This window comes from Salvelinus namaycush, chromosome 41 (genome assembly GCF_016432855.1).
Source record: "Salvelinus namaycush isolate Seneca chromosome 41, SaNama_1.0, whole genome shotgun sequence".
NCBI lineage: Eukaryota > Metazoa > Chordata > Actinopteri > Salmoniformes > Salmonidae > Salvelinus > Salvelinus namaycush.
The window spans coordinates 6135320-6161164 of NC_052347.1; the positions used below are offsets into that span (position 1 = coordinate 6135320).

At 44.1% G+C, this 25845-nt stretch overlaps 2 protein-coding genes across 4 annotated transcripts; both read right to left on the bottom strand.

Annotated features, from left to right (window-relative positions):
* Window positions 1-8875: 8875 nt before the first annotated feature.
* LOC120034113 (probable ATP-dependent RNA helicase DHX58) lies at window positions 8876-14030 on the bottom strand. 3 transcript variants are annotated; one of them, XM_038980549.1, is made up of 12 exons: window positions 13901-14030; window positions 13532-13717; window positions 13117-13321; window positions 12596-12786; window positions 12349-12462; window positions 12125-12257; window positions 11781-11966; window positions 11395-11645; window positions 10959-11270; window positions 10535-10725; window positions 10340-10430; window positions 9149-9334 (listed from the first exon to the last, which is right to left on the bottom strand). In XM_038980549.1, exons 2-12 carry the CDS (start codon window positions 13706-13708, stop codon window positions 9149-9151), a joined length of 2037 nt encoding a protein of 678 aa, XP_038836477.1. In that variant the 5' UTR covers window positions 13709-13717; window positions 13901-14030. The 3 variants fall into 3 exon arrangements, with proteins under 3 accessions (XP_038836478.1, XP_038836477.1, XP_038836476.1); XM_038980548.1 differs by having other exon boundaries at window positions 13532-13741; XM_038980550.1 differs by lacking the exon at window positions 13901-14030 and having other exon boundaries at window positions 8876-9334; window positions 13532-13708.
* Window positions 14031-14546: 516 nt separating this feature from the next.
* Window positions 14547-25282, bottom strand: LOC120034112 (histone acetyltransferase KAT2A-like). Its single transcript, XM_038980546.1, has 18 exons — window positions 25030-25282; window positions 24591-24717; window positions 21337-21482; window positions 21138-21227; window positions 20858-21039; window positions 20477-20668; window positions 20215-20321; window positions 19958-20068; window positions 19624-19760; window positions 19238-19446; window positions 18997-19123; window positions 18715-18825; window positions 18485-18628; window positions 18217-18331; window positions 18087-18123; window positions 17892-17955; window positions 17127-17211; window positions 14547-16894 (listed from the first exon to the last, which is right to left on the bottom strand). The coding sequence occupies exons 1-18, from the start codon at window positions 25252-25254 to the stop codon at window positions 16701-16703; spliced, it is 2403 nt and encodes an 800-aa protein (XP_038836474.1). The 5' UTR covers window positions 25255-25282; the 3' UTR covers window positions 14547-16700.
* Between the last annotated feature and the right edge of the window lie 563 nt (window positions 25283-25845).

Consider the following 25845-nt stretch of genomic DNA (forward strand, 5'->3'; position numbering starts at 1 on the left):
TATGGTCAGCAGTAGCGTCTACAGTATGTTACAGTATCGTGACAGTATGTCAGCAGTAATGTCAGCAGTATGTCTACAGTATGTGATACAGTATGTCAAGCTCAGTATGTCAGCGTATGTACATACAGTATAGTCATATCCGTATGTCAAGTCAGCAGTATGTCTACAGTATGTCTAGCAGTATGTCCAGCAGTTCAAGCAGTATGTCTACAGTATGCTACAGTATGTCTACAGTATGTCAACAGTATGTAAACACAGTATGTCTACAGTATGTCTACAGTATGTCATGCAGTATGTCAGCAGTATGTCAGTACAATGTCTACAGTAGTAACCGTATGTCAACCGTATGTCTACAGTATGTCTACAGTATGTCTACAGTATGTCAGCAGTATGTCCGTAGTTACAGTATGTCTACAGTATGTCAGCAGTATGTCAGCAGTATGTCTACAGTAGTATGTCTTAGAGTATGTCTACAGTTTGTCAACATGTTGTCTACAGTATGTCTACAGTATGTCTACAGTATGTCAACGTATGTCAACCGTATGTCTACAGTATGTTACAGTATGTCAACAGTATGTTACAGTAGTCTACACTAGTCTGCAGTAGTCAGCAGTATGTCTACAGTATGTCAGCACGTATGTCTACAGTATGTCTACAGTACGTCTACAGTACGTAACAGTACGTCAGCAGTACTGTCCAGCAATATGTCTACAGTATGTCAGCAGTATGTACTACAGTATGTCAGCAGTATGTCTACAAGTATGTCTACAGTATGTCTACAGTATTGTGAACAGTATGTCAGCAGTATGTCAGCAGTATGTCTAACGTATGTCTACAGTATGTCTAGCAGTATGTCAGCAGTATGTCAGCAGTATGTCTACAGTAGGTCTACAGTATGTTCAGCAGTATGTCAGCAGTATGTCAGCAGTATGTCTAGCAGTATGTCTACAGTATGTGAACAGTATGTCCGCATATGTCAGCAGTATGTCTTACGTATGTGACAGTAGTCAGCAGTATGTCAGCGTAGGTCTACAGTATGTCAGCAGTATGCCAGCAGTATGTCTACAGTCAGGTCAGCAGTATGTCTACAGTATGTCTACAGTATGTCACAGTATGTCAGCAGTATGTCTACAGTTGTGAACAGTATGTCAGCAGTATGCTAGCAGTATGTCTACAGTATGGTGAACAGTATGTCAGCAGATGTCAGCAGTATGTTACAGTATGTGACACAGTATGTCAGCAGTATGTCAGCAGTATGTCTACACAGTATGTCAGCAGTATGTCAGCAGTATGTCATACAGGTATGTCAGCAGTATGTACAGTATTTCAGCAGTATGTCTACAGTATGTCTACAGTATGTCTACAGTATGTGACAGTATGTCAGCAGTATGTCAGCAGTATGTCTACAGTATGTCAGCAGTATGTCAGCAGTATGTCTACAGTATGTCAGCAGTATGTCAGCAGTATGTCTACAGTATGTCAGCAGTATGTCTACAGTATGTCTACAGTACGTCTACAGTATGTCTACAGTACGTCAACAGTACGTCAACAGTACGTCAGCAGTACGTCAGGCAGTTTGTCAGCAGTAGTTCAGCAGTATGTCTACAGTATGTCAGCAGTTAGTCTACAGTATGCAGCAGTATGTCTACAGTATGTCTACAGTACGTCTACAGTACGTCAAACAGTACTCAAACAGTACGTCAGCAGTACGTCAGCAGTATGTCTACAGTATGTCAGCAGTAGTCAGCAGTATGTCTACAGTATGTCAGCAGTATGTCTACAGTATGATCAACGCAGTATGTCAATGTCGCAGTATGTCTACAGTATGTCTACAGTATGTCTACAGTATGTCAGCAGTATGTCAATGTCTACTGTGATGTCTACAGTATGTCTACAGTATGTCAGCAGTATGTCAACGCAGTATGTCTACAGTATGTCTAGCAGTATGTCAGCAGTATGTCTACAGTATGTCTAGAGTATGTCTACAGTTGTCAAATGTTGTCTACAGTATGTTACAGTTATGTCTACAGTATGTCAACCGTATGTCAACCGTATGTCTACAGTATGGTCTACAGTATGTCAACAGTATGTCTACAGTACGTCTATGCAGTACGTCAGCAGTATGTCTAGCAGTATGGTCTAGCCAGTATGTCTACAGTATGTCAGCAGTATGTCTACAGTATGTCTACAGTATGTCTACAGTATGTGAAACAGTATGTCAGCAGTATGTCAGCAGTATGTCTACAGTATGTCACAGTATGTCTACAGTATGTCAGCAGTATGTCACAGTATGTCTACAGTATGTTACAGTATTTCAGCAGTATGTCAGCAGTATGTCAGCAGTATGTTACAGTATGTCTACAGTATGTGAACAGTATGTCAGTCAGTATGTTCAGCAGTATGTCTACAGTATGAAGAACAGTAGTCAGCAGTATGTCAGCAGTATGTCTACAGTATGTCAGCAGTATGTCAGCAGTATGTCTACAGTATGTCAGCAGTATGTCTACAGTATGTCTACAGTATGTCTACAGTATGTCAGCAGTATGTTACAGTATGTGAACAGTATGTCAGCAGTATGTCAGCAGTTGTCGTACAGTATGTGAACAGTATGTCAGCAGTATGTCAGCAGTGATGTCTACAGTATGTGACAGTATGTACAGCAGTATGTCAGCAGTATGTCATACAGTATGTCAGCAGTATTGTCAGCAGTATGTCTACAGTATGTCACAGTATGTCTACAGTATGTCTACAGTATGTTACAATGTCAGTAGTATACGTATGTGAACAGTATGTCAGCAGTATGTCAGCAGTATGTCTACAGTATGTCAGCAGTATGTCAGCAGTATGTCTACAGTATGTCAGCAGTATGTTCAGCAGTATGTCTACAGTATGTCAGCAGTATGTCTACAGTATGTTACAGTACGTTCTACAGGATGTCTACAGTACGTCAACAGTACGTCAACAGTACGTCAGCAGTACGTCAGCAGTTTGTCAGCAGTATGTCAGCAGGATGTCTACAGTATGTCAACAGTATGTCTACAGTATGTCAGCAGTATGGTCTACACGTATGTCTACAGTACTGTCTACAGTACGTCAAACAGTACGTCAACAGTACGTCAGCAGAGTACAGTTGTCAGCAGTATGTCTAGCAGTATGTCTACAGTATGTCAGCAGTATGTCAGCAGTATGTCTACAGTATGTCAGCAGTATGTCTACAGTATGTCAAACCAGTATGTCAAACCGTTATGTCTACAGTATGTATACAGTATGTCTACAGTATGTCGCAGTATGTCAACCGTATGTTCACAGTATGTCTACAGTATGTCAGCAGTATGGGCAAACCGGATGTCTACAGTATGTCAGCAGTATGTCAGCAGTATGTGCTACAGTATGTCTAGAGTATGTCAGCAGTTTGTCACATCATGTGTGTCTACAGTATGTCTACAGTATGTCTACAGTATGTCAAACCGTATGTCATACCGTATGTTACAGTATGTCTACAGTATGTCAAACAGTATGTCTACAGTACGTCTACAGGTACGTCTGCAGTACGTCAAGCAGTATGTCTACAGTATGTCGCAGTATGTCTACAGTATGTCTACAGTACGTCTACAGTACGTCAACAGTAACGCAGCAGTACGTCAGCAATATGGTTACAGTATGTCAGCAGTATGTCTACAGTATGTCAGCAGTATGCAGTATGTCTACAGTATGTCTACAGTATTGTATACCGTATGTCAGTATACAGTATGTCAGCAGTATGTACGTAGTCCAGTATGTCTACAGTATGTCTACAGTATGTCTACAGTATGTAGACGGATGTCAGCAGTATGTCTACAGTATGTCTACAGTATGTCAGCAGTATGTCAGCAGTATGTCAGCTGTCTCAGTATGTCTACAGTATGTCTACAGTATGTGCAACACAGTATGTCAGCAGTATGTCCAGACAGTATGTCTACAGTATGTGAAACAGTATGTCAGCCGTATGTCAGCAGTATGTCTACAGTATGTCAGCAGTACGTCGACAGTATGTGTACCAGTATGTCAGCCAGTATGTCTACAGTATGTCTACAGTATGTCTACAGTATGTCAGCAGTATTTCTACAGTATGTGAACAGTATGTAGCAGCAGTATGTCAGCAGTATGTCTACAGTATGTGATATGTCCGTATGTAGCACAGTATGTCAGCAGTATTCAGTAGTACAGTATGTCAGCAGATGTCAGCAGTTATGTCTACAGTATGTCGCGAGCCAGTATGTCCAGTATGTCAGCAGTATGTCTACAGTATGTCTCAGTATGTCAGCAGTATGTCTACAGTATGTCAGCAGTATGTCTACAGTATGTCTACAGTATGTCTACAGTATGTCTACAGTATGTCAGCAGTATGTCTACAGTATGTCTACAGTATGTCAGCAGTATGTCAACCGTATGTCTACAGTATGTCTACAGTATGTCTACAGTATGTCAGCAGTATGTCTACAGTATGTCTACAGTATGTCAGCAGTATGTCAACCGTATGTCTACAGTATGTCAGCAGTATGTCAGCAGTATGTCTACAGTATGTCTAGAGTATGTCTACAGTTTGTCAACATGTTGTATACAGTATGTCTACAGTATGTCTACAAGTATGTCACAAGTCTGTAACCGTATGTTACAGTATGTCTACAGTATGTCAACAGTATGTCTACAGTACGTCGTACAGTACGTCTGCAAGTACTGTCAGCAGTATGTTACAGTATGTCAGCAGTATGTGTCTACAGTATGTCTACAGTACGTCACAGTACGTCTAGCAGTACGTCAGCATATGTAGTACCCAGTATGTCAGCAGTATGTCTACAGTATGTCAGCAGTATGTCTACAGTATGTCGTACAGTATGTCAGAACAGTATTGTCAGCAGTATGTCAGCAGTATGTCTACAGTAGGTCTACAGTATGTCTACAGTATGTCAGCAGTATGTCAGCAGTATGTCTACAGTATGTCTACAGAGTAGTTCAGCTCAGTATGTCAGCAGTATGTACGTAGTTACAGTATGTACTGTATCAGTATGTCTACAGTATGCTGACTACAGTATGTCAGCAGTATGTCAGCAGTATGTCTACAGTATGTACAGTATCTACTATGATATGTCTAGACAGTATGTCAGCAGTATGTACAGTACAGCTTATGTCCAGCAGTATGTCAGCAGTATGTCTACAGTATGTCAGCTCAGTATTGTCTACAGTATGTCTACAGTAGTCTACAGTATGTACAGCAGTAGTCGTATTACAGTATGTGAACAGTATGTCAGCAGTATGTCAGCAGTATGTCTACAGTATGTGAGTAACAGTATGTCAGCAGTATGTCAGCAGTATGTACAGTATGTACAGCAGTATGTCAGCAGTATGTCTACAGTATGTCAGCAGTATGTCTACAGTATGTCAGCAGTATGTCTAGCAGTATGTCTACAGTATGTATACAGTATGGGTGAACAGTATGTCAGCAGTATGTCAGCAGAATGTATAAAGTATGTCAGCAGTATGTCAGCAGAAAAAGTATGTCATCTACAGTATGTCAGCAGTATGTCAGCAGTATGCTACAGTATGTCAGCAGATATGTCTACAGTATGTCTACAGTACGTCTAACGTAGTTACAGTACGTCAACGTACGTCAACAGTACGTCAGCAGTGTCAGCAGTTGTCAGCAGTAGGTCAGCAGTATGTCTACAGTATGTCAGCAGTATGTCTACAGTATGTCGCAGTATTCTACAGTATGTCTACAGTACGTCTACAGTACGTCAACATACGTCAAAAGTAATGGTTAACATATAGTCAGCAGTATGTCTACAGTATGTTACAGTATTCAGCAGTATGTCAGCAGTATGTCTACAGTATGTCAGCAGTATGTCTACAGTATTTCAGCAGTATGTCAGCAGTATGTCAGCAGTATGTCTACAGTAGTCTACAGTATGTCAGCAGTATGTCAGCAGTATGTCAGCAGTATGTTACAGTATGTCTACAGTATGTCTACAGTATGTCAGCAGTATGTCAGCAGTATGTCACAGTATGTCGATGCAACGTATGTCACAGTATGTCTACAGTATGCGACAGTACGTCTATAGTATGTCTACAGGTATGTCACAGTATGTCTACAGTATGTCAGCAGTATGTCAGCAGTATGTCTACACGTATGTCTACAGTATGTCTACAGTACGTCAGCAGTATGTCGACAGTACGTCTACAGTATGTACTACAGTATGTCTACAGTACGTCAGCCAGTGATGTCAGCAGTATGTCTTACAGTATGTCAGCAGTATGTCAGCAGTATGTCAGCAGTATGTTACAGTATGTTCAGCAGTATGTCTACAGTATGTCAGCAGTATGTCTACAGTATGTCTACAGTACGTCTACAGTATGTCTACAGTATGTCTACAGGTCATGTCAGCAGTATGTCTACAGTATGTCGGCAGTATGTCTACAGTATGTCAGCAGTATGTCAGCAGTATGTCTACAGTATCGTTACAGTACGTCTACAGTACGTCACAGTACGTCAACAGTACGTCAACAGTTACCGTCAGCCAGTATGTATACAGTATGTTCTACAGTACGTATTACAGTACTGTCAACAGTACTGTCAGCAGTACTGTCAGCAATATGGTCTACAGTATGGTCCGCAGAGGTCTTACCAGTATGTCGCAGTATGTTACAGTATGTCTACAGTATGTGGAACAGTATGTCAGCAGTATGTCAGCAGTATGTATTACAGTATGTCAGCAGTATGTCAGCAGTATAGTCTAGCAAGTATGTCAGCAGTATGTCTACAGTATCGTCGGCAGATATGTCTACAGTATGTCAGCAGTATGTCAGCAGTATGTCTACAGTATGTCTACAGTACGTCTACAGTACGTCACAGTACTCAACAGTACGTCACGTTACGTCACAGTATGTCTACAGTATGTCACAGTACGTCTCCAGTACGTCATACAGTACGTCAGCAGTCACGTCAGCAAGTAGTCTACAGTAGTCAGCAGTTATGTATACAGTACTCTCCCCACACTAAACTAAATATCTCTCCCCACACTAAACTAAATATCTCTCCCCACACTAAACTAAATATCTCTCCCTACACTAAACTAAATATCTCTCCCCATACTAAACTAAATATCTCTCCCCATACTAAACTAAATATCTCTCCCCACACTAAACTAAATATCTCTCCCCATACTAAACTAAATATCTCTCCCCATACTAAACTAAATATCTCTCCCCACACTAAACTAAATATCTCTCCCCACACTAAACTAAATATCTCTCCCCATACTAAACTAAATATCTCTCCCTACACTAAACTAAATATCTCTCCCCATACTAAACTAAATATCTCTCCCCACACTAAACTAAATATCTCTCCCCACACTAAACTAAATATCTCTCCCCACACTAAACTAAATATCTCTCCCCATACTAAACTAAATATCTCTCCCCATACTAAACTAAATATCTCTCCCCACACTAAACTAAATATCTCTCCCCACACTAAACTAAATATCTCTCCCCATACTAAACTAAATATCTCTCCCTACACTAAACTAAATATCTCTCCCCATACTAAACTAAATATCTCTCCCCACACTAAACTAAATATCTCTCCCCACACTAAACTAAATATCTCTCCCCACACTAAACTAAATATCTCTCCACATACTAAACTAAATATCTCTCCCCACACTAAACTAAATGATGGCACGGATTAGGGAAGGAGGGAATCTAAAACCATGAGCTCCCTCTACTGCAGGTATGGAAGTAGACATTGGAAGGCTAAGACCGCCATCTAGTGGAAGAGTGTATGAAGACAGCAATGAAGGCGAGATCTATATACTTCTATTAGTTATCTATTATTCTTTTATTTTTAATTTACAACATTCAATATAGACATGTTCAGACAAATAATGCCAAATAATTTATCAATAATTTAAAAAATAATTACAGTAGATAATTTAATTCGTTTTAGGCAAGGAAATGTACACCCTTGTGAACACACATTAAAATAGTATACCTGTGGAATACATTGAAATCACAATTTGAATATTTTTCATACATGATCAAGTAGCCCCAAGTATCAAAGAGTATCAGAGTTTCAGGTTCAATCTAAAACAAAGACAGTACAGATTCAAAGTAAATAACATTCATGACAAAATATGGACCATGCTGATACTACTTTGCTAAAAATAGAAAAACAGATCATTTGAGTTCCTGTTAGAACAGGGTGCTAAGTTCATATGTTTTTGCGTGCTTGGCTGCGATGGAGCAGAAGAAATCCGGGAGAGAGAGAGGGAGGGAAAGAGGGGAGAGAGGACCTTGGGCATAAACAAAGCTGACGTGCTAATTCTAACCCTGACCATTGTGTAACATGCACTGAAAATAAATAGCAGTGTGCCTATAGCAGTGTGGAGGCCTGGCAAGACATGATTTAACAGGGCCAATCATGCCCAAGGCACTGCATCTCCCCCCCTGTAAAACTAAATGCATGCTCTTCAACCGATTGCTGCCCGCACCCGCCCGCCCGTCCAGCATCACTACTCTGGACGGTTCTGACTTAGAATATGTGGACAACTACAAATACCTAGGTGTCTGGTTAGACCGTAAACTCTCCTTCCAGACTCACATTAAGCATCTCCAATCCTAAATTAAATCTAGAATCGGCTTCCTATTTCGCAACAAAGCCTCCTTCACTCATGCTGCCAAACATACCCTCGTAAAACTGACTATCCTACCGATCCTTGACTTCGGCGATGTCATTTACAAAATAGCCTCCAACACTCTACTCAGCAAATTGGATGTAGTCTATCACAGTGCCATCCGTTTGTTTATTCCATGTGTAACTCTGTGTTGTTGTTTGTGTCGCACTGCTTTATCTTGGCCAGGTCGCAGTTGTAAATGACAAATTGTTCTCAACTAGCCTACCTGGTTAAATAAAGGAGAAAAAAACACAAAAATAGGACTATGACACACTTCAGGATCATGCATAAGTAACACAATGGTCGTCTAGACTAAGCAACACAGACTGACAGACAGAGAAAGGAAGAGAAGATTAGTGGAAAGGTGAAAACAGTACGAGGTGGAAACACCATGAAAACCCCAGTCCTAGTCCTTCATCCAGTGTAACAGCGTATCAATCGAACATGTCAGGGAATTTGTCACGACAGTACGTGTTGAAGTTAAACTCCTCCACTGTAAACTCAACCTTCTTCCACTTGTTGGCTAATTTTCTTCCCTCCGGAGTCTCCATGGCAAAGTTCTCGATGGCCAGAATGGGCAGCAGGGCAATCTCCTTATATACCATTTCCCTTCCCCATTGCTGTTCAGATATAAATACATAAACAAATATACTGATGTAGATTTCCATATATAAGCATATTAAAAGACAATAGAATAATCCTAGTACCATAAGATAAACGGAATGGCTGCTGATCCAACTTTAACTGGACCTTTCTTCCCAGGGGTTAAAGGTTGTGCAGGATTCTGTACTTACTACATACAGTCTCTGTTCTAATCGTATAGAACAGGCTACTCTGGGGAATGGTGCTCTTTTAACAAAGGTAAATCAAAGCTGAATCAATGTCCGCAAGATCACATTATGATAGTATTGTACGTAACAGAACTGAATATACACAGTGTACAAAACATTAGGAACACCTTCCTAATATTGAGTTGCACCCCCTTTTGCCCTCAGAACAGCCTCAATTCGTCGGGGCATGGACTCTACAAGGTGTCGAAAGCGTTCCACAGGGATGCTGGCCCATGTTGACTCCAATGCTTCCCACAGTTGTGTGAAGTTGGCTGGATGTCCTTTGGGTGGTGGACCATTCTTGATACACACAGGAAACTGTTGTGTGTGAAAAACCCAGCAGCGTTGCAGTTCAAACCGGTGCGCCTGGCACCTAGCACCATACCCCCTTTCAAAGGCACTGAAATCTTTTGTTTTTCCCATTCACCTCTGAATGGCACACACTCGAGGCTTAAAAATCCTTCTTTAACATGTCTCCCTTTCATCTGCACAGATTGAAGTGGATTTAATGAGTGACATCAATAAGGGATCGTAACTTTCACCTGAATTCCCCTGGTCAGTCGATGTCATGGAAGGAGCAGGTGTTCATAATGTTTTGTACACTCAGTGTAATAGCATAACGTTACTGTGAGACAAAAAACACCCCCTCGGGTTTTAGAATGATTGTGCGAATGGCTCCATTTTTCTCTTATGTGGCCACAACCTCAACAGCGCACGCCACTAGGCAAAATATATGCCTACGGATCCGCAGTCTCGGCCTAAAACAAAAAGCTAGAGATTAACAGTCAACCTCACCTTGCCACAGGCAGCACAGCTGATCACACGGCCAGGCTCCCAGTCCTCGAAAGTCTTCAGTGGGGGCTGCCCACCGGTCTTATAGTACCTCCTGAAAACAAACACACATGCACAAGTTAACTCTTTTAGCCTTACAATGTGGACCAATAAGTCTTGTGACAGTATCAGGACAGACATTAGAGAAACACAACTTACTCAAAGTCCGGGTTGATGTTGACATGGTGTGCGTTTTCAATGACTTTAATGTCATTGCCGAAGGCCACGAGCACAAAACAGTCTCGACACGAGAGCTGAACCGTAGCAGCACTGAAACGACTCCTCTTCTTGATCTTCAACTGCTCTGCCAACTGTCTGGACAACAACGCTTCTGTCTGGAGATCAGTGATCTAATAGGGGAGGCAGAGAGAGAAGAAATCAAGTGAAAACAATTGATAGTCGTGCGCAACTCAAAAGTTTACAGTACCAAAAATCATTTGGGTGCCGAGTTCAAAAGGCATATACCGGAAAAAAGGAAAGTGAGTGAGTATAGGTCTGTCCATTTTTCCAAAGTGATTAGAGACATGCAGGGGTAGAACATAGAGAAAGATACCAGCCTCACCACCATGAGGAATCGCCTTACCTTCATTTGGAACTCCCTGGGCTCCATCCTCTGCACTTCGCCGATGGCCCTGCCAGTCAAGTCCTCCAGACATTCATTGAGGAGTTCCCGACGCACCTCCCGCCCCCCCGCCTGGGCCACCACAGAGTAAACGCTGTCACTCGCCCGAGCCCGGCCACTGGCCTGCTGTTGTGCGATCTCATTGGTCAGCAGCCCATAGCGCACCACCAGGTTGCATTCTGGGATGTCCAGGCCCTCCTCGGCTACGCTGGTGGAGATCAGGAGGTTGAGGGAGCCCAGGCGGAAGTTGCGGATTGTGTCCTTCTGCTCATTCTACAAGTGCACCCACAGAAACACACAAACAGAGGTCAGTTGTTGGTATTGCACAGGTCTTGGCACTTTCCAACCCACCTTTCTATACCTCCAAAAGTTCTGACTGTGTTTAATGTCAAGTTACCTGGGTCATGTAATTGATACCATTGCCAGCGCCAGTCAGAATGGCTGCCTTGATACCAGCGCGCTGCAGTGCTGGGTTGTTGGACACCCAGTCATACAAGCAGTGGGTGCTTTTACGGGTCTTGGAGAACAGGATGCCTCTGGAGTGCTCACCCTGGTCAAACTGCTCCAGCAGGGTGTTCTGAAGCTTCTCCATCTTAGGGTTTTCAAACTGGGCATCGCCTGCCAGCTTCCTCAGCTCCACCTCGTTCTCTGTTGAGGAACAGAACACTGACTATCAACGTTCAGAAGTTGAACTTCCTATACCCTTAATATTCCAGAGAATCACACGCATACAGTATGTGAGAAAGTCAGAGAGATTGTTCCAAGGGAAACGCAGGTTCTCACCCTGGTAGAGTCCAAGCAGGAAGAAGTCGGTTCCATCCGTGGCGGTGGAGGTCTTGGTACTATAGTAGGACTCAAGGACCCTAAAGGCATCCACCATGAGCACAGTGTCGTTGATGAGCAGAGCGTCGTTGTACTGACGCAGGTGGAGAGCACACTGGGCCAGCAGTCTGTTCCTGTCTGTCACACCTACACCAGGAAACACACATCCAAAATAGGTTTTAATACGGTATTCAAAACTCTGGTATTGACTGAGGAAGGTTCCTTGTGTGATTTGGTGCATGAAAATAGTTCCTATGCTTAGGTTCTATAACGTGGTATTAATTCATACTAAGAGGATGATTTACCCTTCTTCTCCAGAATCACCACGTCTGCCTCGTACTCCTGCGAGCCAAACTCCCTGACAGGAAAGTCAGGCCCTAAGGCCATGAAGTCATGGATAAACTGCATCATGAACTTCAGGTGATCCCCAAATGGGTCCTGAGACAAAACAACAGGAGTTTGTTGAATTCAAACCAATACAGCTCTCAAGTTCAAAGGCTCTATGTTTACAGAACAGAATTGAACTCACCTGAGGTCTTCTGTCAACGATGTCAAACCTTTTCCTGGGTCTGGGGACCTTTTTCTTCAGCTCAGGGGCGTACACTTTAGACGACACAATCACTGAGTCCAGGTTGGCACAAATCTGAAGGCCATAAATAATGAAATGAGCTAAATGTAAAGGGTTCGATGACGGACAGTGTTTTTTTTAAAACTCAGGATGAAAGTTGGGGCTGAATAAATAGCATGTAAAGACCACCGGAGAGAGAGAAACTGACCTGCAGCACATGCTCCACAGCTCCTTTGATGCTCTTGGCTCCCCCTGTCCCAGGAGAGGCAGTGAGGCCCAGGATCTGCGGCAGCCGCCTCTCCCCCTTCAACTTCTGGGCCACGTAGCGCCCCATGATCTTATTGTAGACACCCTCCTTATGAGTGTGGTGGCACTCATCAATGATCAGCAGAGTGAACTCTATGGTTGGGAGAAAGGAACACAATGGTATTGTGAACTCAATGGAATCCAATGGTTTTACTGTTTAATATTTCAACATATGGTTTAAACCTAAGATATGGACCAGTCTTTAAGGTGTGTTAGCTTAGGTTCCAGGGCTTTACTGTGTCAGGTAGGGGTACTCTTTATCATGAAGTGTCTGTCAATTGGGATTGATACCAAGGGCTACAGTTGAAGCATGGGAACCAACAACCTCACTTCTAAATAATCAGTAACAAGTAGTGTGTGCTACACACACCTCACAGCAATACCATGATTCAATATGTGGAAGGCAGCAGAGTAGCCACTCACGTGAGAGCTCGACATGTTTTCCCTCCTCCTGGTTGGTCAGGGCATTCTCCAGTATCTGTGCTGTACAGATGACCAGGTCAGAGTTCTTGACCTCGCAGCCAAAGAAGTCTTTCTGGTCACAGTCCCCACTGATAGACACCAGGCTATAGTCCCGACCCAGGTAGGGTTTGAACTCGTTGTTGTAGTGTTGGTCAACCAAATGAACCTGGAAAACATCACATCAACAACAGTTAGCTATGGTTTCCCCGGGAAGAGTGGAACCTTTATTTTCTGGTTTTGTATAGAATTAACACACCTATACTTAAAAAGGTCAGACTACCTAGATACAATTACACAGATGGGTCAGTTACCGGGCCAGTTACTCTGAAACATCTGCTAAATAGGCCCAAAGCTCTAGTGACCCCTCCCTACCTACCTTGTTGACCAGCACAGCCACCTTAGCTCCAGGGTTATTCTCCAGATGTTTTTTGGCCACGTACACAGCAGCCCGTGTCTTTCCTCCTCCGGTGGGCAGCCAGATGATGACGTTCTCCCCCCGGAGAGCCCTCTGAACCACCTCCTCCTGGTACTCATACAGCCCAAAGTCTGCCATCCTGCTGGTCTATTGGTCCACACACAACTCGTCCTTAGAAATAAAAACACTCAGACTAAAGGCAGTGCACCACAAGGCTATTTTTAAAGTGAAATGCAATACACACTGCAAACATCCCTACAGTACCACAACGACTACCATTTGTGGCAGTCAGCTATAGATGAAGTCAAGCCAATTCCAAACTCAGCTCACCAAGTGTTCCTGAAGCAGCTCTATGTTTTGGATCAGCAGCAGACAATGTCCATGGTCCGTTGTGACCAGGTTCAGAGGGGTTTTCACTGATAAAAATCCACTCCACTGACACCCAAACAGAAAAACGAAACCAAAAGCACTTCCGTCTCTTGTGAAGAGGGGGTCCCATTCAAGGGAGTTCTTGAGGGCCAACAAAGTATGTCTAAGTAAAAGAAGTGACACAAGGATTTGAATTATAGGAAGATTAGAAGAGTTGCAGGGATATTAATACACGCAAGGTGCCGTATCAGTAACGAAATGTACCAAACTGCAGATGCGTTAATCTAGCGGTATAGTAGAGAGGGACTGGTATGTCTGTAACTATCTGCAGTCCAGGAGAAATCTGTTGCAGATTTCTGTCAGCCCGACAAAGCACTCAGAGCCCTTAAATGGGCCCCATTCTTACCAGCTGTGACATCAGGAAAACAAAACTGCAAGACACCATGAGAAACACAAGTACAGCATGTCTGAATGGCATTTAAACAGCCTGAATAAACCTTACGGTCACACCTACTAAACAACACTGCATGGTTACTGGAACAATCACAAAAAAACTGTGTATACTGTAACTAGTTGCCATCTTATATGATAATAATAAACACAGAAATATTTTACTATAAAAACTTTATTTTCATGAACGGTATTACAGTAAAGAGCTCTTCAAACCATATAACTAAAAGAAACTGTAGCATTCTTAATATTTTAACATTTCGCTCACACAGTATTTTCAGAATCTTTATGCAGCATACATAGGTAGATCGAGCGATACATAACTGACAACCCTGAATAACGAAACATTGACATCACTTTAGTTGCTCAAAGCTAGTCATGATTCAAGTACAAACACACACAACAGCTCAGAGGAATACTCAACCGCCCAGCACAGACCAGTCATTTCCCCCAAAACGTTTTGACAAAATAGCAGAGAAGCAAAGGCATCTCAAGAGGCAGACAATCAGACACCGACCATGAACAAGAAGTGGGTTTGTGTGAATAGCCGTGGCCATCTCAGTCAAAACAGAACAGAAATTGATGCAGATTATAGTTCTCCATCATGCGATACTGCTTGTGAGAATGGAGTGAACACCAAACCGGGACACTTGTTTTTTGTGTGTTTGTCAGCCATTATCATAATAACACAATGCATATCCACCATAGAAGAGACAGAACCAGCAGGGAGGGTAAGTGCTGTGAAACACCTACATACTGTATTGACAGGGCTCTATGGCCTTCCAGCGAAATACTGACAAACCGAACGGTCATGTTTACCACTGTGGTTGGATCCTGTGCTTCCATCAGAAACAGGTTATTTCTAGAACGAACAGAAACCTAAACAAAAGGGTGGCCAGTAACCATCAGAGTAGTCTCCCTAGGCAGACGGGTTGGCTCCCGCATTAACAACGCTCCTGCTGTTGCTCCTGGTCTGGGATTCCAGAGAATACCCTCAGATCAGACAACACCATTAAAACACCAATGACACACTACTACGCCATGTCTGATATTACCCCAAGAAAAACAACCATGTTTGAGATCAGTGACATGGCCATACTGGCCCAGAAGAGAATGGGACAAGAACAGTATTGACGACTACACTAACATTAGGCCTAAGTATCTTCAAATATAGCGGTAGATTTTCATTATACTGTTCAGGTGAAATAATAAATAAAAAGTTCAACATACAGTAGTTGTCGGGAAATTATTCGAGGGCAACCATGAAGATGAAACGTATAGGAAAGTTGGACGTTTTGCTACTGACCAATCACATGATGGTAAATCCAACATAACGCGATGTCAGACAGGGATATCATGTCTATGGTCACGCTTCAGCCTGACTACATTTCAGTTGTTGCATTGTATCAACCAAGGGTTAGCGTGTCCTGTTACATGTGGTTAAATGATTGTTAAATACCTATCCGGGCCTTGTGAGGTGTGGCAGGCGTCTGCGATGTAGTCAGCCTGGAACGCGGACATTATCTGTGACTGCAACCGGACTTTGACAATGCGAGTCTGAACAGGTCTCGTCTTCTAACTCAGGGGCGCATTTTATTTCTACCCTCCGAGTCTACTGGCCTCTTTTCAAGTGTATGTCAGTACAGGAAGGCAACAACGGCGTAGGTCCCACCCCTACTCACGTTTCCACGTCAGTACCAAAAATACAACTCCCATCTGGAGGAGCTGTGAGTGTGAATGTCTAAGCGGGCATTATTTTATCCGATTAAGAAACAATTCCGTGAAAATGCCATCCTATAATTTGAACGTAACCTATGTGGAAAGTTTGACATGATCTGCTGTGGGACCAATCGTTTTGGTACAGGAATACGTTACAGCTCCTTTTATGAGTCACTTGGGGAAAGAATGAAACCAGAACCAACACACAGAGATTCTATACTACAGAGGGTAGTGAGACAGGGATAGAGGGAGACAAACAAACAGAGAGTGAGATTGATGGAGAGTCATTTCGACACATTAACAAACTTAACTCGCCCATAGAGCCATTCCAATTACCTCCACAATTTTGTTATACTCCACAGTTCCCTTCAACCACCAGTAATATAAACATGCATAAACACACACTGCCATTAATAAAGGCTTCCTAAAAGAAAAGACGAGGGAAAAGGGGTTGGAATATGGCTAGCAATGACCCCCTGACTATGTCATCACAAGACAGTGTGTGTGGGTGTGCGTGAGTGAGTGTCCACGAGCGCTCCTTCCTGCTGTTCCGCAGTGGGGCCGTTGTGCATGGTGACCTGTGACCCTAGCTTCACTTCTCGATCAAGCCCCCTTCCTTCAGCTTAAAGTAGAAGAACTTCTCCAGTGTGTTGGCACACTTGCAGTACTCGCTGTCCGGGGGGTTGTATTCACGGCAGTTGGTAATGACACGCTGCAGGTCTGCTATGAACAGCTTCTTGGTCACATAGTATCTGTTCTTCAGCCTCTCCGTCATGGTCTTCAGATCTACAGGAAGGAGGGAGAGAGGAGAGGGGGACACGTAGGTTATATTTGAAATATTCCTTCAGCGGGTTTACCGACATATCCAGACGGACTTACAATTAAAAGCGCATCCAGTTGGTGAAACATGGAATGCTTTTTTCTATTTTAATATCAAAATGAGTTCAAAGAGGTAGATAATTGTCATGGCTGGGACATATGAACAAGCCAGGGAATAATGGGCGGATGATATACTCACCAATGGGGAAGCGTATGATCTCGTAGTAGTCTGGAGCCTCAGTCTTTTTCACAGGCTCCATGAAGGGCCAGGCATCAGGGTGAGTCTGGGAGAGGAACACAACCACAAAGTTGTTATGACTTTCAGTCTGAATCCCAAATGGTCCCCTATTCCCTACTGAGTGTACTACTTTCGATCAGGGATGCGATTTTTTTTTTTAACCCCATTTTACTCTCAAATTTTGTGGTATCCAATTGGTAGTTACAGTCTTGTCCCATCGCTACAACTCCCGTACGGACTCGGGAGAGGTGAAGGTCGAGAGACGTGCGTCCTCCGAAACACGACCCAGTCGAGCTGCATTGCTTTTTGACACAATGCCCACTTAACCCGGAAGCCAGCCGCACCAATGTGTTGGAGGAAACACCGTACACCTGGCGACCGTGTCAGCGTGCACTGCGCCCGGCCCGCCACACGACTTGCTAGAGCGCGATGGGACAAGGACATCCCAGGCCGGCCAAACCCTCCCCTAACCCGGACGACGGTGGGCCAATTGTGTGCCGCCTCATGGGTCTCCCGGTTCGCGGCCGGCTGCGACACAGCTTGGAATCGAACCAGGATCTGTAGTGACATAGCTAGCACTGCGATGCAGTGCCTTAGACCGCTGCGCCACTCGGGAGGCCTTTGATCAGGGATTATATAGGGAATAGGTTGCCATTTGAGACAGACTCTGTCTGATCACTCCTAAGGTTGAACACTGGGTTGTATCGGTGCGTGTCAGTGTTTTACCTTGACCTGGGCCAGGAGATTCTTCAGCATGTTGTACAACACGTCAGGGTCTTTCAACTCTTTCCTACAAGACAGGATAGGTAATAATATATCAATTCAATGACAGGTGAGTGTGATTGTAAAGGCTGCCAGTTGTTTTATGACAATACTGCACATAAGTTTTTTATTTCCTGATAGACTAAAGATTCAGCTTACACTTTCTCCTTTGCACTGGGCTTCCAGCCTGTCTCCCCTAGGGAGAAAAAATTATTAAAACATGACATCAGACAAGACATTAATAGTCTATACCCTGAACAAGGTATTAAAAAGAACCACACCCACTTACTGATGCCAGGGATGCTCTCCACAGGGATCTGCCGTACCCCCTCTTTGAAGCAGGTGAGTCCTGGGTATACCTTCCTGATCTGGCTCTGCTTCCTCTCAATCAGCTTCTTAATGATCTGGCCAGTCATGGAAACACAGGGACATGGACATTAACACTGTCGTTTCATCAACAGATGGAGAAAGGTACAGAGATGCATAACCGTCCACTGACATTCACCTCAACCTGTGTGCCCCACAATGTGAGGACTTCCTACAGACAGCCCTCTCACCTCTTTCTGCCTCTTGATGATATGAGAGAGCTCTGTGTAGGGGATTCTGGGATTTAGCTCACACTCCATGAGGGTAGCCCCCTCGTAGTCCTTGATGTAACCAAGGTAACGACTCTTAGTCACTTTGATGTCTTTGGAAAAACCCTGCAATGGCAAAAAGAGCCAGAGGAGAGATGTCAAAGGAGAGGTGAGGAAGAGAGGGAGGTACATGCTATCATCCTATACCATACCTGCTTCTTGAAGTAGCCAATGGCGTACTCATCAGCGTAGGTGAGGAAGTACAGGATGCTGTGCTTGATGTGGTACTCCTTTAGGTGGTTCATCAGGTGAGTACCGTAGCCCTGAAGCCACAATGGCAAACAATCAGGGGGAAATGTTGGGCTCTTAGTCCAACATGCATTCAAACTCTGACAGATACCATAAGTACAATAACAAGCCATTAAGTCCAACTTACCCAGATAATTGAGTTCAGTATTTTTGCTGTTGTATGTGAAGGAGTGGTGCGTCCATACCTTGACTTGCTCGTTGGATGTGACGGCACAGAAGACGATCTCAGTGAAGCCCTGGGTGGGGAACATCCTGAAACAGATCCCCCCGATGACACGGCCATCTTTGATTAGGGCCAGCGTCTTGTGCTTCCTGGACAGAGAACGGTCCAAGAGAGTGGGGAGAAAGGGTCACAAATAGTTTATTTCAAGAGGCTTCACTGAAGACGGGGTACAGGTGAGAGAAACCGTTCAAATGTCTACGTACGGGTCAAACACTAGGCGTGTGATGTACTCTTTGGGCATGCGAGGCAGCTGGTGGGAGAAGACATTCTGCAAGCCCACCAGCCACATCAGAATCTTCTTGTTGGACTTCTGGGAAAGAGAGTTCCCTATGACATGGAACTCTATGATGCCCCGCCTCTCCTCTAACCTGGCTGTCTCATCACGAGCAGCATTGGCAGACAGCAGACTCGTCTAGCAGAGAGTGACAGTGATGATCAACAGTCAATTATTATATTCATTCTAACAAACATCCAGTTTCCATACTTAGATGTTAGACTAGATAAAACATATCCGCAGTCAACATAAATATCCATGTTGCACCGGCGAATGGACATTAAATGATGCGTCTCAGTCTTGGGAAGCACTCACCTCTGGACCCAACATGGCAGCCGGGTCAGTGATGGTCATCATCACCTCGTTGACCAACTCCATTGGGATGTCTCCCATCACTCTGATCCTCTTAGCGTCCTCCAGGGTCAGAACTTCTGGAAGCTTCCTCTTCTCTCCTGAGGAGAAACAGCACAAAACATGACTATAACCACCATTCATTTAGATGCTGTTTATGTGTGAAGCTATCTCACAGAGGCATGGGAAATAAAAGCTCCCACGTAGAGAGATAAGACATAAAAACTAAACGTCAGCTATTACTTCACACCCAGTACAAAGCAAACGTTAGCTTGGCGGGGTTGCCAGAGTTACTGACCTGTTATGGGCTCGGCCACGCCAGAGTCCAGCCCCAGGCTGCCTAGCGAAGAGCCACTGTTCAGGCCCTTCGAGAAGGAGGGCGAGCCCGACACTGCAGCAGGGCTGATCACTGCCAGGATCAGAAACACAGGACAATGACCGAAACCAGACAGAATTATTGAAAATGGAGAGCGGGAAATCATACATTACATGTTGTACAACCGATAAGTGCCTTTATGGATCCACTTATTCAGTTGGAACTTAGGTGTCCCTCACCTAACTGGTGACCCAGCTGGCCCCCCTCGGAGGCAGGCATGGTGAAGTCAGCCTCCCAGATGGGAGAGTTTTCCCCATAGATCTCCTCCTCTAGCATAGACAAAAACCTGGGACACAAACCCTTTGTTACAAGCCACAGATACACAGCGTCCATCTCACTCACTCCAGAATCTTGGTTCGATTGCAACTCGAGGGAGAAACCACAAGAAGTATCAACTTTGATTCCGAGCGGATTACTACGGATTGGTTGCACACCACGTACTTGGGAAAGTGTGTGAGGATGAGTGTGCGTTTCTCTGGTAGGAGCTTGTCCTTCTCCACTCGGAACTTCTCCAGGAGCTGGCGGCGCGTCACGGTGAAGATTGACTTGAGCAGACTGCGGCCAAACACCTGGGTGGTCTCATAGCGCGGCAGGCTGTCGTTACTCTGGGGGACATGGCAGTAGCATAGCCACCTGGGAAACAAGACACAGATTACAGTAGTTATGAGTCACTATTGATGGGCACAAAGTGCAGAATGCAGTGAGACCTTTACATTAACAGAAAATAAACAAGACGCAATACAACAATATCAAAAAAGCAAGATGCAATACGCTGCAAAAAAAACAAAAACATTTTCCACAACACATGGCTCACACACACACCTGGTGTAGTCCACTTTGTAGGCTGTGCCATCATCCTTCTGGGACCGCTGGCGGAACTGCGTGGGAGTCTCCAGCTTCCAGTAGTTGAGACACAGGAGGAACATCTTGGAGAGCTCAAACATCGTCTGCCTCTCTCTGGGTGCCAGGTGGCTGAATTTGTACTGAACGAAGTTCAACACTCCCTGAGGAGCAACATAAACGTGTACAAAAAGTACTTTACTGTTGGGGAAGAAGGAAAGAACAGCTTGAGAAACAGGTAGGGAAAGGAGACTGTTACTACCTGCTCAATGTTGGGCTTCTGAAAGGGGGGACTCCCCAATGATCCCTCCACTATCGGCTGACTCATCTGCAAGATGCATTTTCTCAGCAGCTGGGGGGGATAGAGACGAACAGAGAGAGAGGATGCTAAGCCAGAAAAGAGGTTATGGCCATCTACACTTGTCTGTCTGGTTGGAATGGAGGGGGAAGTGATGTCATACCTTGAAGAGGTAGAAGTAGACCTGCTTGGTGTCCGTGTCCTCCTCCTTGTGCACAGACATAAAGAGGTTCTCCACATCCACCACCATGCCCAGCAACCTGTTGATCTCCTCCTCGGACACGTTCTCCAGGTGGGACACATGGGCCGCTGCACAGGAGGGGTTCAATAACAGATCAGCATCTTAAAGCGTCAATCAGCAGCTGAAACAATGACAAAGGTAACTTCTCTCAAATTCATAGCCAGAGCTACGGATGCAAGGACTGACCATCCGTGGTATTAAAATTATAGTTTTACCCATGTTTTTAGGCTCTACCGTGTTTCTTTACATTGTTTCACCTCATACGAGTACTTGGGAGTAAGGCTAGACGGTACACTTTCCTTCTCTCAGCACATATCAAAGCTGCAGGCTGAAGTTCTAGAAGTCCTCTATCGTAATCGCTCCTCTTTCACCCCAACTGCTAAACTAACCCTGATTCGGTGTACCATCCTAACCAAGCAAGATGTAATTTATAGATCGGCAGGTAAGGGTGCTCTCGAGCGGCTAGATGTTCTTTACCATTCGACCATCAGATTTGCCACCAATACTCTTTATAGGACACATCACTGCACTCTATACTCCTCTGTAAACCAGTCATCTCTGTATACCCGTCGCAAGACCCACTGGTTGATGCTTATTTATAAAACTATCTTAGGCCTCACTCCCTTCTGAGATATCTACTGCAGCCATCATCCTTCACATACAACACCCGTTCTGCCAGTCACGTTCTGTTAAAGGTCTCCAAAGCACACACATCCCTGTGTCGCTCCTCTTTTCAGTTCGCTGCAGCTAGCGACTGGAACGAGCTGCAACAAACACTCAAACCGGACAGTTTTATCTCTTCATTCAAAGACTCAATCATGGACACTCTTCCTGACAGTTGTGGCTACTTTGCGTGATGTATTGTTGTCTCTACCTTCTTGCCCTTTGTGCTGTTGTCTTTGCCCAATAATGTTTGTACCCTGTGTTGTGCTGCTGCCATGTTGTGTTGCTGCCATGCTATGGTCTTAGGTCTCTCTTTACGTAGTGTTGTGTTGTCTCTCTTGTTGTAATGTGTGTTTTGTCCTTTATTTTAATTTGATTTATTTTTAATCCCCATCCCAGCAGGCCTTTTGGTAGGCCATCACCGTAAATAAGAATTTGTTCTTAACTGACTTGCCTAGCTAAATAAAGGTTAAATAAATAAACATAAAATACAAACAAGCTTATATGTTGGGTTCTGATGGGGTACGACAGTTGAACTAAGCTCATTAAGCATTTATAAGTTATATTCATCAAGAATCAATAGGTACATATCATTGATTTAAGATCTTCGAAAGCCAAGTTAACAAACAGATCACCGACCATTTCGAATCCCACCGTACCTTCTCCACTATGCAATCTGGTTTCTGAGCTGGTCATGGGTGCACCTCAGCCACACTCAAGGTCCTAAACGATATCATAACTACCATCGATATGAGACAATACTGTGCAGCTGTATTCATCGACCTGGCCAAGGCTTTCGACTCTGTCAATCATTTTTATCGGCAGATTCAACAGCCTTGGTTTCTCAAATGACTGCCTCGCCTGGTTCACCAACTACTTCTCAGACAGAGTTCAGTGTGTCAAATCGGAGGGCCTGTTGTCCGGACCTCTGGCAGTCTTATGGGGGTGCCACAGGGTTAAAATCTTGGCCCGACTCTTTTCTCTGTATATATCAATGATGTCGCTCTTGCTGCTGGTGATTATCTGATCCACCTCTACGCAGACAACACCAATCTGTATACTTCTGGCCCTTCTTTGGACACTGTGTTAACTAACCTCCAGACGAGCTTCAATGCCATACAACTCTCTTTCTGAGGCCTCCAACTGCTCTTAAATGTAAGTAAAACGAAATGCATGCTCTTCAACCGATCGCTGCCCGCACCCGCCCGCCTAGCATCACTACTCTGGAGTCTGGACGGTTCGGACTTAGAATATGTGGACAACTATAAATACCTCGGTGTCTGGTTAGACCGTAAACTCTCCTTCCAGACTCACATTAAGCATCTCCAATCCAAAATTAAATCTAGAATCGGCTTCCTGTTTCGCAACAAAGCATCCTTCACTCATGCTGCCAAACATACCCTCGTAAAACTGACTATCCTACCGATCCTTGATTTCGGCGATGTCATTTACAAAATAGCCTCCAACACTCTGCTCAGCAAATTGGATGCAGTCTTTCAGTGCCATCCGTTTTGTCACCAAAGCCCCATATACTACCCACCACTGCGACATGTATGCTCTCGTTGGCTGGCCCTCGCTTCATATTCGTCGCCAAACCCACTGGCTCCAGGTCATCTAGAAGTCTTTGTTAGGTAAAGCACCGCCTTATCTCAGCTCACTGTTCACCATAGCAGCACCTACCCATAGCACGCGCTCCAGCAGGTACATTTCACTGGTCACCCCCAAAGCCAATTCCCCCTTTGGCTGCCTTTCCTTCCAGTTCTCTGCTGCCAATGACTGGAACGAATTGCAAAAATCACTGAAGCTGGAGACTCATATCTCCCTCACTAACTTTAAGCACCAGCTGTCAGAGCAGCTCACATATCACTGCACCTGTACATAGCCCATCCAACTACCTCATCCCCATACTGTTATTTTTTTAAATAAAATATTTTTTGCTCCTTTGCACCCCAGTATCTCCACTTGCACATTCATATTCTGCACATCTATCACTCCAGTGTTTATTTGCGAAATTGTAATTATTTCACCATTGTGGCCTATTTATTACCTTACCTCCCTGATCTTACCTCATTTGCACACGCTGTACATAGACCTTTTTTATTGTGTTGACTGTATGTTTGTTTATTCCATGTGTAACTCTGTTGTCGTTTGTGTCGCACTGCTTTGCTTTATCTTGGCCAGGTCTCAGTTGTAAATGAGAAATTGTTCTCAACTAGCCTACCTGGTTAAATAAAGGTTAAATCATTTTTTTAAATTAAATTTATAAGTACACAAATGGATGTAGCAACTGCTGATTGCCCCTTTAAAGGGGGATAGCTAAGTATTTTTTTACTTTACTCACTCAATCAAGAGATGAGACTGAAACATACATTGTGCAATTCATATTATAATTATTGCTATTATGGAATAGCATACAGATTCTATATCTATGATGTGTATTGATGACATTAGGTTCAGTGTGATCATGAAGCGTATCTATCTTCAAACTAGTGTTGAGTCATAAGGCAGCCTACCCAGGGCATGCCCGCAGCTGCGACAGGACTCGCTAAGGCTGGCCGCTTGTTGCTGTAAATCCATACTTCGGGTGGCAGTCGGCGGTTGTGGGTTCTTCCAGCCATTGCACTTGCATGTGTCACTAGCCTAAAGAAAAGAGGAAAGTAAATCAGAAGCCCAACACTAGCATCATAAAGCAGATTCATGCTAGTTGGCTGTCTAGCTAGCAAAGTTGGTTAACCGTGCTGTTGCTAACTATATTCTTGACAGTAACGTTAGCTACGCCATATACATTTATGAAGGATATTATTGCATGTTAGAAACCAATTGGTGTTTTGTTTCGGTTTGTTGAGACTGTTATACAAGTAGGGGAAATGGCTAGTTAGCTAGTCATTGTTTTGATGAAGTTGGCTATGCTAGCTAGCCTAGCCATATAGCTAACGTTAGCTAGCTAGCTACCTTGCAAGCGGAGAAGACGCCGAGTTTCTCGAGCTTTTTCGCCCGTGGAAAAGCTCTGACTTGGGCTTTTTTCTGACTCGCCCGCTGTTGTTGGCTAAGACCTGGTCTGACTGGGTCACTGTTCCCCGATCCAGATCCCACCGCAGCAGCGTTAGACCCAGCAGTCCCACCAGACTGAGCTTGATGTAGCCGGGGTTGCAAGGCCTGTGCCGCAGGGTCCGACATATCAAAACGCACGCTTCGCTGCTGCTTGTTCCACTCAATGGTGCGTTTGCACATCATTGGTTCCACTCCACCCCTGCTTGGGTCGCTCACCTCTCCCCTCGCCCTGATATGAAGAAAGGCAGTATGGGTACTGTAGTCTGTGGCCCCTGCAGTTTGCCTAAAGTATTGAAAGTAGCCGGAGTAGCCAAAGTTTGCAGTAAAACATACAAATGCATTTATATAGAAAAATACGTTATTACACTGTTGAATTAGGTAGGTACACTTTATTGACCAACATTGAGTATAAATCCAATTTGAACGATCCAGTAGAGGTCAGTAGAGCACACTAACTTCAATGAGGACTGTTGTGAGAGGTTCTTGTGTAACATGTACGATAAATAATCGAAATAACTTAATTAATGTGTACTTATGCCTTTGCTTTTGAAATGAAAGGTTTCAGCTTTGGGGCAACAGCTGTTTACAATTAGTATGGGAAAATAGAATCTGTCCCAGCTATTACGTCAGAGAGAGCAAAGGGGTTTTGGCCAACTAAATCCACTGGGATGGGATGGGGCGGGGGGAAGCAGGAATGTGAGGAATTCAGTCAGACCA

Coding starts and splice junctions, on each gene's coding strand:
- LOC120034112 (XM_038980546.1), bottom strand. CDS start 25,254: ATGTCGGACCCTGCGGCACAGGCCTTGCAACCCCGGCTACATCAAGCT. Junction 21,228..21,336: donor TCTACTTCTACCTCTTCAAG/GTATGACATCAC, acceptor TATCCCCCCCAG/CTGCTGAGAAAATGCATCTT. Junction 18,332..18,484: donor TCATCAAGAGGCAGAAAGAG/GTGAGAGGGCTG, acceptor ATGACTGGCCAG/ATCATTAAGAAGCTGATTGA.
- LOC120034113 (XM_038980550.1), bottom strand. CDS start 13,708: ATGGCAGACTTTGGGCTGTATGAGTACCAGGAGGAGGTGGTTCAGAGG. Junction 11,271..11,394: donor GTATCAATTACATGACCCAG/GTAACTTGACAT, acceptor GTGCACTTGTAG/AATGAGCAGAAGGACACAAT. Junction 10,726..10,958: donor CCAGGGAGTTCCAAATGAAG/GTAAGGCGATTC, acceptor CTCCCCTATTAG/ATCACTGATCTCCAGACAGA.